Below are 13,513 nucleotides of genomic sequence, written 5' to 3' on the forward strand. Positions count from 1 at the left end.
CCACATTTCTCCTAGAGCCAGTTTAATAAAAAAAATCCGTCACGCGCATGCGCGATGGCGCGAATTTTAAATATACATACCAACTTTGAGCAATTTTTTTCGCACCCTTGCACAGCGTATCAGCAGCTGAAATTTTGTGTACAATCATTACTAGATGGTCTCTGTAGACGAGCAAAATTTCAGGTGAGAATATTCCTCGACTCTCTCTCTTCGTTTGTCTCCTAAGTTGGTTTGTCGTGGCGACAGGACATCGAACTTCATAATCCGTTTCCAGCACATCCTTTTTAAGGGAAATTCTGCAGCAGTTGGCAGGATTGTTGTACTTACCCCTGGCGTTCCAGTGGGAGTTGCACATCAACAGAGTCTACTCGGGCAGATATGAAAGATGTTCCTCCAAGATTTAAAGACAGGCCAAGTCTCTGTTTGGGCGATGACGCAGTTTCTAGATTCAACGTGAGGGTAGGCCTGATGGGGGCTACTGTAACATGAACCGACCAACACCATTAGTCAGAATCAAAGGCTGGAAAGAAATCCGCGCGCAACCTCTCCATAGTTCGATTCCTTGTTAACAAAAATAAATCTAAAATATACAACATATGCCCTGCGACGTTTGGTTTTCGTATTACGTCACCGTCAATGGCGTAAGCCTTCAAACGATCAGACCATGGGCGCCCTCTGTCCACCATTTCACGGCAGACAGCAGCGCACCGCACGGCATTCTCTCAAAACATTGTCCCCGATGATGAGAGCCCAAACGTTGACACGAGTACACGTAACAAGGCGAATTATAAATCATCGTAACAAATAACATAGCAGGGAATCGTGTTACCCCATTTGACGGTGAACGTCACTAGACACATGTATAATATTTTCGACTTTATTTTTAACAAGGAATTTCGTGTTACTCTGAAGAGCACAAGCGACCCTGGAAGACCGATCGCTTGCTCTAACATAGGTGGAGGATGGGGGGGAAGCTGTCAAGGTCATCACGTACCGTGTCAAACTTTGAGCTCTACTCGCAGCTATCTACACCCGTGTTTGTGATCGTCCCAGAGTGACTGATCACCCCCGCGTGCGAGCCGAACACGACACACAACGGGGTCGCCATGTTGGAGGAGTGACGTAAACCGAGAACGTATCAATCATTCGATAAGGGGAAACTTTTACACGTTCAAGTTCAGACGTCAAACAATTTCTATGTGTGTATTCATCCATAACATAAAACAAGATGAACAGTAATCATTTTCTATGCCGGTATTTCAGGTTTGAAATACGTTCGAGAAGGCGAAGGGGTTGCCTAAACTGTGTCACTGTACCACATTCAGCAGGCCAGTTGTTGGGATTCGCCACAGAGCACGTATCAACGCGCACTCAGCCATTCAGCTATCAAATACGTATCTTCAAAAAACATTGTCCAATATCGAAAGAAGTCTATCATTTCCGGGAAGTTCCACATAGTTTAACTACGTCGTAACGCACTAGGGCATTGCAGAGTGTCGAATCACGTGTTTATCCATCTGAAGCCGAGGCTGGGCTCTTTGATATTTATTAATACAGCCCGTACCACAAAGAAAACAACTCTTCACTGGTGTGACCTTGATTAAGAAAATAATCGCAGTTTACATTGAAAAATCATACGAATAAATTTCACTCCGTGTGCAAATTAGAGTTTCCGATTATTAAAGCAGGTGGTACGTACAGTTACCACTGGGTTTTAAAGGATTAAACTGTTGGTTCAGAATTTACAGTTTAAATATGGAGGCCATACCATATTATGTTCCTAAACTTCTTCTAGGTTGTAGCTCCGTGTAGTCTGACAACAGTCAAGGACGTTTCAGAGGTACTTGCTGCCTCCATCATCAGGGCGATAAGTATGTCTTCATTCTCGGCGCTGTGAGAACCTGTATTCCCAACATTAGTAGTTCGTTTTAATTAAGATTATTCGGTTAATTAATGTTTGTATCCTCTTCTTAATTGATTTGGTTATTTTATAACGTTATATCAACTGCTAAATTCTGAAAAGAATGAGAGAAACATCAAGAATCAGTCAGGATGCCCGTTTATTCGCCTGGATTCGAACGTGATACCAGGCGAATGCGAAATAGTCTGCGCTAACCTGCCCTGTGTACAGTTCTTCAAACTGTTACGCGCAACACATTTTTAATTTGCGTGACGTAATGTCTCTAGTTCATACTATGAATTATATCAACGTTGCGTTCTTTAATGCGGACTATCATTTAACATCGACATTTCTCGCAAATTTAATCACATTCTATCTTACACAACACACATACAGCCAGTCCCTTAGCACAATTTCAAAATACTTTGCAATGTCTGTTGAGTTGCCTATGCATCAGGCGTACGCTCTCTTTCCGTATCCAACCTCAGTTTGTTTGGAAGGCTAAAAGTAATGAACTAATCATTTGTAAGAAAAAGGGGAAGAGAGAGGAAGTGGGGGGAAGGGGAGGGGAACAGAGGGCGAGGCTAAAGAGAGAATGAGGATTTGTTACAGTAGCGCGTTGAATATATTGAACAGGGGGGCGAGGGCCCAATCAATCTAGCATCTTTACTACCAGCTAATGAGGATCAGGCGTGTTGGTTGGAATAAGAGATTATTTTTAAACCGTAATGACGGTGAATCAGTTGATACATTCCGTTCGCCGATACTCTTCCTGTGATTATTTTACACACCTCACACACGTGGTTTATATTACACTACTAATCGCGTCAGTGTTTCAGCAAAGAGGTATTAATTTAATTTTTTTTATGCAGAGCGTGTGGTTAAAATCGCCACTGCCCTGAAACGAGAAATGCCCTGCGTTGAACTCACAACGGAGTGGAGAAAAGAACAATGTTATGTTTTGAAAATGTGTTCTTTTTTGTTCTGAAGAGGTCGTCAACACTTGTCTTCGTTTGATGGACACAAATGGATAATTTCAAATCTAATTACATTGCACAGAGCCACAAATTGTTTTTTCGTTTCTCTTTAAATATTCATCGACTCAGAAAATGGTCTTAAACGTCACAAATTTGACGAAATTTGCTATGTTTTTAATATCATTCACGTAACAACAACTTGTCAAGATTCGAGTTTAATTTTATCCAATCTCCGCTTTGTTAGGTCCAAATATTTAACGTCACATCTTTCTCAGACACCCTCAATCTGCGTTTCAGACAAAATGTTATTTAAACACAGAATCCGTGAGATTTATTTCTGGAACTTTTATCAGAAAGGTAACTAACTACTATTCTAGACACACGTTCACGAACAAATATGCTGAAATTTATATCAGTCCAAATTTAGTTTTAAACGACATGTGATAGACGATAACTAATGATTGGTATAATCTAACACGGAGTTGAAGAATAAAATTTTTGGGTTGTAATGGAAACCGAAAGAAAACATAAATTCGGTCTGACAGTTTGTCTCCCTTCCCCCACTGACTGATTGGCCAATACGATAAGTCATGTAACTGGCAACTCTTACAACGAATTGATGGTAACTAATAACAGAGACGTACGAAGTGCCGAAACGTCTGAAAAGACGTGGAGGTTTTCGATAAATGTGTCGTTCGGCGCACAAATCGTGAGTTTTTAAGTGCAAGGAAAATCTCTGGGATACGAACAGTAGTTTCAAATTCCAGTATTTTACAAAAAACAGTCAATGATAATAAATTTAAAGCAAAAATTAATAAGATTAAATGACACGGTTCATTGGAATATTGGAAAGCAATCTTTAACTAATAACCTGCTTTCTTTGTGACATTTGCTGAAGGAGAGAGATAAACCCGGAAGCATTTCAGAACGAGCCTCGTGAAGGGAATAAATAACAGCGATGCAATCATTCCCCTTCGCGATATTTTGTTCTTTTCATAATTCCCCACTGAAAAGGAAATACGCGAAGAAAAAGTGAGGGTGGAACAAAGGATTCGAAAGCCACTGCTCCACTCGCGAACCATCGCCTGCCCGGATTCATATTCAGAGTTGAATCACGTCACCACTGCCGAGGTCTCGTCGTCCCATCCCAGGGCAAGATGGCGCCGGCGGAAGGGGGGAAGAGTCCGTACACGGGTCGCCGGAATCAGCATTTCGACAAAGCAACCCGAAAGAATATGGTAACAGGCAAACACACATCGGTTCTCGTCGTCTTCCAAAAGAACTTGCCAACGTAGGATATTCAAAAGACTTCTGGATGCCACGAAATCAAAACGAAATGTTCAACACGCGTTTCTGAGTCCTATTTGAAGACATTCCCTGTTTCTCCTGACAACGGGTTGCTTGCTAGTTGAATGGCATATACTCCGTGGGGGAAAATGCAGTTGTACATCGTTAATGAAAGTGGTACACATAGTTACCACTGGGCTTTAAAGGACTAATAAAAGAGAATGTCGTGTAATAGTTCTCCACAAACTGGGACACTAAACATTCCCTCCTATTCCCCTCTCTAAGAACTACTTTGCAGTTTAAGCTGCGTACGTGACATCACAGAGACCGCTAAATCCTGCGACCATCATTACGACTTCTGGACTGTTCGTAGCTCAGGCGGTTAGTCACCGGCGGTCAGGGTTTGCGGCCAGGTTAAGTCCACGGACAAAGTGACACTGGGACAGGCGTTTGTCTCCAAGTTCCTCGCATTCCCCCTGTAAATACTAATCCACCTACGCTCCATATTCATTCATGTACCATATGGGGGATGGACAAAGGGTCCAATTACACAAAGACACGGTCTGACCCCATCGCAACAGTAATTATATCGGCCTGACGTGCTGTCAGGAGGAACACGTTTCGAAACCCTGCTCGGGGCTCATAATCTCGGTCCTTACACGAAAATGTCGGAGGATACCACTGTCTGGTTCCACAGCCTTCCCAATCCATGTTTCAGGAACATTCTACTGTTCGATTGGATGCAACCCTCGGGTGACAGACAAGTCGCGGAACGTCCTGATCATCCGAGAGACTATAATTTGTCAAGGAGTCTGTCTGATCCACGAACCCAGTTACGTAACATACGTTAGAGCCGTACGGAAACGCAGATATAAAATGGGGATCGGATGTTTTCATTTTTTGAATGAACAAAAAAGGAAAATAAAGCAGACGGGGTAGAAATCTGCGTAGGAATGAAATCCAGTCCCTTGAGGGAGCACGTCTGTCTACGTACTCTGCAGCAAGTCATCAGCTCGGACGACTTCATTCTGAATTTCGATCTGAGATGCTGTGCCCTGCATCTGTCCCAACCCCGGCAGTGCTCATGTCCACTGGAGCACACATTTCCACTCTTTTCCCTTCGTAAGGAAATGCAAGAAATGATGTATTGCCGAGTCGGTACCGCGGTTAGTTATTTTTTTATGTTTATGTGTAACAAATGAACAGCAATGAGCAGATTCCGTGGTGAGAAGCTAGCAGTCGATCAGCTAGTCCAGAAACTCCATCTTCTGTGTAGCCCGAAAGTCCATTACCGTGTTCACAAGAGTACGCCACTGGTTCTTATCCACATCAGTCCAGACCCTCCCACCAACATCCTTCAATTGTTCCGTTCAATATTATCATTCCATGTACGTCTGATTGCGTCTTCCCAAACAAAACTCTGCATACACTACCCTGAGTTCTAAAAAGAAAAAATCTGCGAAATCGCACGTTTTATTTTCTTATTCCTGGAAGCTAGTGACGTAGGATAAACGCACAAGTTCGCCCCGACCACGGCACAACGCCCTACTGTCCGTCCCGACTGACGACTGCCCCATCCGAGACTCCGCTGTTCCTAAAGACACGCGCACTTTTCAACGCCACTCGTCACTGTCTCGTGCTGAACGAGACCGAAGCGAGGTTCTTCGTGGCCTGAAGGAAAAACGCAGTGTTTTGACAACAAGCCCTGATTTATGTAAACATTTCCAATTCCCCCCCCCCCCCTCGTGCATGCAAGCGGAAGACGGCCTCATGGGAGATAAAACAGCGGGTAACTGTTTGTCAACATTCCGTGCTGTGACGTCGACAGGATGAGATGATGATGATGATGATACACAGCGTCGTTCTTGGCAACAGCCTTGCTCTCTCTCCCCCCTATACAGCGTGGTGCAAAAATCCAGGTCCCCATTTAAATGAGAACGAGAATTAAGCTGTAAGACTGTCTCGATCACTTAAGACCCACTGTCTTTGTCAAAGGCGGACTCGAGGCTCGTGTTTCTACATCGACGACTAAAAACAGCCCGAAAGCAAATGTTCACTTGAGGCGACATACGAAGCCAGACCGAAATACTTCACGCGTACCTGGATAAACCCTTAAAATTCAAATGACGACTTAATGAAAGAAATAAAACCAAATTACAGCACCAAGAAGTGAGCGCAGCGAAAAGGAAATCTCCAGGCGTTCTATACCAGGGGTGGCCAACCCGCGGCCCGCATGTGGCCCGCCTTGAACATTTTTCCGGCCCGCGAGATTCATCACACTTTTACAAAATATATTTATTTTATAATGGCCAAAGTAGTGAAAACCAATGTATAAAAAAATACATTATTTGTGAGGATATATAATTTTATATGTGGCCCGCGGAGTTATGATGCATTTCCAAAGTGGCCCGAAAGATCATTTGGGTTGGCCACCCCTGTTCTATACCCACAAAACTTTCTTATCGTAGTCGTTGTAATGCAGGGACCGGATTACACGCGAGTTTTTGGCGTCGGGGTGAAGAGCGAGGTGATAAGAACTGCGCGCGCACATCCACGCTTTAAAATCGCAGAATGCTTCAGTCGCTCTTCAACAGTGGAGCAAGTCGGACGGTCAATTTCTTAGAAATGGCCATCATGCTACCTGGCCGTTCCGTGCACTGACCAGGCCGTGCCGAGTGAACCTATCTACATCACCAAGGAGCCAGAACAGTAGAATCACCTGACGCAACCATCACGGTTTCTGAAATGCAACACTTTTTTCGAACAGAGAGACACGACACTCCAGGAAAGGAGCCAGAGACAGTCACATTCTGGGCCTTGCCGAGTACCTAGTGAGAGCAGGGGTTTTCGTTACCTGAAGAGGCAGGACGGTCGGCGTCTCGGACACTCTGACTAGACGACGCCTGGGACACGCCGCTTGATTCTGTGCTCGTCTGCGCCTGCTGTTGTGCGGGGGGCTGACCCCGCAGGCGTCTTCGTAGTTTTGGCATGTCAAAGGGCAGATCGTGGAGATCTACGGACGTGGCACTCCCCGACGTGCAGTTGTCTTGCTGAAGAAGCCTACGCCGCCTCAGTTTCGGCATGTCGAAAGGCAGATCCGAGAAATCTGCTGTTTGTAGCTCGTTGTCAGCTGGGACGTTGTTGTCCGAGCTGTTCGTTTGCTTGGCGAAGGAGAAACCCGTCAGATTGTAAACTTTCGTGCACTTGGTACCGCCCCGCGATTCTATGGAGATGCCGCTGTCCGAACCCTGGATTTCAGTGTCTCCGGACGACGATGACTGCTGTTGTTGCTGCTGCAAAGTCAGGTTGATGAGGTTTTTATTTTGCGGGGTACGACGTTTAAGCTTCATACCATTTGGCTGCGAATCTGCAGACAACGGTGACGTAATCTGATCTGTGTCTTCAGGAGACGCCTTCTGCGAATTGTTGTTACGGTTGTTGTCGGAAGTTTCTGAAACGGGTTCCTGTGAAGATTTGTCCGATATCGGCGAAAGGATGTGGAGTTTGTTATTCTGGTGGGAAAAGAACCGTCCCCCGGACACGACCCCCAGAGGCGTACCGGCCCCTGGACACTGGTGATGATGATGGTGATGATGGTAGTAGTGGTGAAGGTGGTGTGGGTTGCCAGAAGGACCTCCATTACTACCACCGCAGCCTCCTCCACTGCTCGCTGAATCCGAGCTGTGGGAACTCAAGGAACTGCTCCGGCGACTCTCGGAACTGGTGGTACTGCGGTTTCCTTCACTTGTGCTGCTCCGGATCGACTCCAGGCTCCCTCCACTGCTGCTAGTTGCCATGCTCTCTGTACTGGAGGACTTCGGGTGCACACTGCATCGCCTGTTCACCGCCGGTGCCGGTCTTCCCTTGAATTCCAAGATGGGACCAGATTCTTGACTAACCACACCACGCTGTCTGCTACCTACGTCCAATGCAGACAGTTCCTCCTTCTCTGATCTGCCCGGCCTGCCTTTGAATTCTAAAATGGGCTGTTCTCCTTTCTCCGCATCATTTGGCCTGCCCTTGAATTCCAGAATTGGACCTCCTCCTTCAACAAACATACTCCGAGGTCTTCCTTTAAACTCTGGCACGCTTTCCTCCTGGTGTATCATGCTTCTGGGTCGGCCCTTGAACTCCATAATACTCCCTTTGCGACTGTCAGGTAGTTCCCGAGCTCGCAGGGACTTCACTGGAAGGCGCATGTCTTTGAGTCGCGGGTGGGCGGGGCTCGTTGACGGCAAGTTCGGAGCACTACGGATACTGTTCATGGCCAGAATGTCTTTGTTGTTACCGTGAAACTTCGCTGGCAAAGGGGCTGTGGATGGCGGGGAAGGGGAGTACCCTCTGAGAGGGAGAGGAGGCGAGGGTACAGGCTTGTCTTCCTCGGGATCGCCGATCTCCAGACCGCCAAGATCCTGCGATAATGTTGTGGTACTGCTCGCTGAATCAGACTGTAGCAAGCGGCCGGGGATCGCCTTGGGACGTTCCTTCACCAACTTGCCTCGCACAAGCGTCACTTTACGCCTATCCTTGGGGGTGAAGATCCCCATACTGATAGTTGGGTCTTGAGAAGACGTAGCGCGAACTGGTCTCGCTAAACTGCTACCAGTGTTTGTCGACGACGAGACTTTGCTACTTGCAAACATTTGAAGGACCGGATGATTTGTAACACGATCAACGTCATCCAAGTCGTCGTCCGAGCGACTCACTTTACAATCGAAGGCTGTCTCGTACAGATGGCGTCGACGCCCACTCATATCGTATTCGTCCTCTCCTTCTGGGACGTCGTAATCCACAGGAGGGTCCTCTACAGGCGCTCTTCTGCCATAATGTTGATGATACTGGTCGTGGTGGTGATGGCGATGGTGATGGTGATACCTGGGGTCGTGGTCTACCACGTCGTCGTCGTCGTCGTCATCATCATCGAGGCAGTGGCCAGAACCAGCGCAGGCGCAGACTGACGGCAGCTCCGGGGGGGCTCTCAGTTGCCGGTGGGGGGGCATGAGGATTGTGTCCCACTCCAGCAGGCAGGCAGCCAACAAAGACCCGGCGCTCCCGACAGCATGCTGACTGCGACTGTACGGGCTGATCAGGGACGATACGGAAGATCTCCCGTCGCCATGCAGAGAGTTCCTGTTGAAAAGCAGAGCAGTGGCCGGCGTGGCTAAACCAGCGCTTTGCCTCGGTTGGCACTGTTGCTGGCGCTCGGAGTAGTGACGGCGAAGAACTTGCGGCTCGCTGTCGTCACGAAATAGGTCGCCGTAATAGTAGGGAGACGGGTTCCTCCGTGTCGTTGTAACGGGGGCAGCTGCCGCCAGATGCAGCGTCAGCTGATAATCGTCAGCCTCTCCTTCCCGATCCCGTTCTAAATAGTTGACAATCTGTTTTTGTTCTTCAGAATCACCGACACGAATTACCGTGACGCAGTCTCCGGTTACTTCGACACCGGGAGAAGCATGGTTGTCCTCAGGCAGACCAACATCTTCGTACACTCCGTCGCCCTCTTCCTCGGACGTTTTCGTTTCAGAAGATCCGTCTGTAACAGATACAGACAAAGAAGATTGAGATGTCAGTGCCACGAATTAAATCATGTAAAAGGCACGTCTACATTGGCCTGATATGATAGTTTAGTCAACACTGAAATGAAGTTAACAGAGAAACAGGAAATTTGTACGAAATTTGAGGTGTGAAAATGTCCATGATGGTCTTCTGTGTGGAGGCAGCACGTTCCTTGGTATATAAACCGTCGAGTCCACAACGCAGACAGGTAATTTACATACGTACATATTAAATAGGCCACGGTCTATGTTACGCATGACTCTCTACGTTCTCAGTGACAACGCTAGATGTCAGGACGTTCTACTTTACACGTGACGCTACAAGTACGTAGCTCTCAGAAGAACTTGTGGAGTCATCAAAGATTTGAAATGGATAACAGAGAGGATCGGGGGGGGGGGGGGCAAAAAGTTATAGCAGAACCCATCCCCCATTATTTCGTATTCAGGCCTCGGAGACAGAATATTCTGATTGGGGGTTATCCGTGATTTAACCTCACTCCCTCCAGAGAAATCTGAGTACAGACCTTTAAATTTGGCCACGACCGGTTCCATCCATATCCCTACCAATTTATTATTATTCATTATCAACCGCGCTATGTAATCTGAGCTACCGACAGCGTTGTTAAATAAACAACATCGAAAGAAATTGACTACAATAACACAATCCACAACCGGAATGAGTGTGGCCTCTAGACGTAGAAATCGGAACTACGGGCTTCGGAAAACTAACGCCGGTCCACATCGCCGTTTAAACGAAGCAATGAAAATTCCAGGGCAAATATGAACCCCCTACGTCTTAGGGGTGGAAATTCGAAGAGACGAGAACAGACGCACGAGAATGGTTTCGTGCAACGAGCTGGAAATCCTCGCGCGCACAGAAATATTCCTAGACGGAACGAGAGACGAGGTTGAAACCTGGATAGAATTCCTGCCAACCATAAACCAGGGCTGTCACATCAGCACGAGCAGAAGGGCAGGCAATTCGAGGGAGCATTTTACTCCTCGCAATCGGAAGAGACGAAGAGATTAATCCGTGAGGAGAAAACAGCGCGATAACGCGTCACCAGTCAACCGATCGTGTTCGATTGATAATTGAATGTTTGTATCTGGCGCCGTCCGGATGTCAGTTCCGTTGTTCACAAGAGCCCACTACCGGTCCCTATCCTGAGCCAACTGACTCCAATCGACATCCTCTTTACCTATTCCTTTAATCCATTTTAATATTATCCTCTAACCTGCGCCCGAAGAATTCCAAACGGTCTCTTCCCTCAGGTTTCCCGACTGTAACTCTTTCAGCACTTCTCATATCTTCCATTCGTACTACATGTCCTGTCCCTCTCATCCTCACGATTTGATCACAGTAACATCACTGCGAAAAAATGTGAATCACGGAGCTCGTATTTTTTTAATCATCCTCCTCACCCCCCCCCTTTCTTGGGTCAAAATATTCCCCTCACCACACCCCTCGTTCTCAAACACCCACAATCCATGTTCTTCCATTAAGCGATTCGTGGTCCTGCCTTTTCCACCCTCGACATAAAATTTACCACGTGCTGTATATGGCACGTTTATTCTGTTAGACGAAAAGGGGAGAAAACATCTTGAAAGAAATGAAGATACAGAAATGTGAAGGAGAAGAAGGCTTCATCAAACCAGACACAACGTCACGCGGTGTTAATGGCTTCCATACATCACAATAGCATGGCACTTACGGTCAACGTAAATGCTTTCGCGAGGCAGGAAGTGCCTTTCCTTTCCCCAGAAGACTCAATCAAGTTCTGTTCCCCGTCGCTCGCCTGCTGATATTCGTAAAAAATATTTTCCTCAAAAGGGACTCCATTACACGCGCAATTCCCCTTTGTAATTCAGAATCTGGCGCACGATAAACATAACAAAAGTAACACAGCGCTTTCCTTAACAGTTAATGTGCAGACAAGGACTTTTTTTATGTTTATCGAAAATCGTATCGGATGTCGCTCCGATATCAGATGTGGTCTTTATGAAAAAAATATTGCAAGCCTTTGATATGCACACAGGGTTACAGAATAACACGCATCGCGGGGGAATCTTTATTTTAACCCTTTGAAGCAAGAAGCTGACAGGGGAAGAGCCCGGAGGGGTTGGAGGTGAAAAGAGAAAATGCGGTCGACAAGTGAGAGACGATTTATTTATGGAGGAAGGAATGACATCATTTTGTAAAAATCTTTCCAGCTTCCTCTTCTGAGGCTCATTTAAATGAAGTTTTAAAAAAAAAATTTCCTACTCAACCCGTCTCCGTTATAAAAATCAAATTGTCAACGCTGTTTAAGGAAATGATCGCTGTTTATTCTAATATTGATCCGAAACCCGTAAATACATTCTGTTCGTAAAAGAAGAGTTACTGAATGTTAGAGTAGAGTGTACTTACAGTTGTCACAGTGCTTTAAAGACTTAAACATCAAGTTACAAGGAGTCGACATTCCTTTCAACAAAATTATGTTAGGTTAGGTTAGGTTAGCGCATGGATCCGCTAGATACATAATTTTTCGCAAATTACGTCAGTGCAAATAACATTAAAATTCAAGTGAACAGTTTAAGGACAAAAGTTGGCAGTGGAACCACGGTACCGGAGAATTTGACGTAAATACGTCTATACGGAAAGGAAGTTTATATATTGGTTTTATTCTAAATATTTCCTTTATACATGCTTTACAATTGCGTAAAGTTTGATTAAGACTTTGCTTATTTAACTTGAATTAGTTACGCTTAAGATGGGTCTTTGGTAGCTGAATGTAATGTAAAGTAATGTAATGTAATGTAATGAAACGTAATGTTTCCTAGGTAACATAACAATGAAGTTACACTTTTTCGTAACACAGTTTTGCCGAATGACACTGACCCTTAAATATAGACGTATTTACGTCAAAATATATTTTCTGCATAACGCGAAGATGGTATAAAAATGAATACAGTAGATTCCGGTTAATTGGGGCCATCGGTTAATCGGGGCAGACGCTTAATTGGGCCAAAGTGTTTAGTCCCGATGTGTCCCAATTAACTGGAATCCACTGTAAACAAATTCAGCGAAGTGCTAGGTTGTATTGAAGACGGACAGAGCTGCAACTCACCAGCATATGATGCGCATCAGACTTAATCTTATAAATTTATTATCCGCGTTATATTTGGGGGCGTATTATATTCAGGCATGTAAGGTAAATGAAGTGAATAAAACTATAGAACGAAACAAGTGAAGTGAAGAGACGCGAAACAAGGGCCAGGAGGCTGCATCAGCGTGGACTAAATTCAATACAAACTTCGCGTTGAAGGAACGTTGAAAGCCATGTCACATCTTGCATCTCCCGCATGATTAATTCGATGTCACTGCTTGGCTGCAAGCTTTGAACACTTTCGAATCGACTTCCCGTGAGTTAACTACCGAAAGGAGGCGAAGCAAATTGAAGCAAGCAGACATCTTACAAAGTTACAAAGTCTCGGCAGATAATTTATAATTTTATACGCGCGCACAAACTGCTGACAACGAGAGATTAAGCAGTAAATTTACAATATTTTATTTTCCGTCTATACACAAACTTAAAATAATGTTGTTTAAAATTACTTAAAATTATAACATTCTCAGTAGATACTGCATCTTGTTACATTTTTTGTATCGACGACATGTTTCGATGTGTATTACATCATCATCAGGTCGATCAATTTTAATATATTTTAAAAACTGTTGTACATCTTGCGTTGCGTGTATTGGTTATTTTGATTTGTTTAATTTTAAGTTTTTGTCTCTTACTTTAAATTTGGAG

General features: G+C 45.2%; 1 protein-coding gene across 2 annotated transcripts in view; it reads right to left on the reverse strand.

Annotated features, from left to right (window-relative positions):
- Nucleotides 1-13,513, reverse strand: part of hwt (SH2 domain-containing adapter heavyweight) — a 240,193-nt gene that overhangs the window by 10,513 nt on the left and 216,167 nt on the right. Inside the window, exons 4-6 of one of the 2 annotated variants that reach the window (XR_002542087.2) lie at nucleotides 7,019-9,697; nucleotides 1,769-2,015; nucleotides 368-478 (exon numbers count right to left, since the gene is read on the reverse strand). Coding sequence is in view for 1 of the 2 variants with exons in the window: in XM_022057303.2 (XP_021912995.2) it covers nucleotides 328-478; nucleotides 7,019-9,697 (2,830 nt within the window). In the remaining variant the exon portion in view is untranslated. Of the gene's footprint in view, nucleotides 1-327; nucleotides 479-1,768; nucleotides 2,016-7,018; nucleotides 9,698-13,513 lie in introns of those variants that run through there. The other variant, XM_022057303.2, reaches the window with a different exon arrangement.

The sequence above is a fragment of the Zootermopsis nevadensis genome, unplaced genomic scaffold (genome assembly GCF_977971745.1).
Source record: "Zootermopsis nevadensis isolate Lab colony 2312 unplaced genomic scaffold, Znev_1.0 Znev_ptg000016l, whole genome shotgun sequence".
Taxonomy (NCBI): Eukaryota; Metazoa; Arthropoda; class Insecta; order Blattodea; family Termopsidae; genus Zootermopsis; species Zootermopsis nevadensis.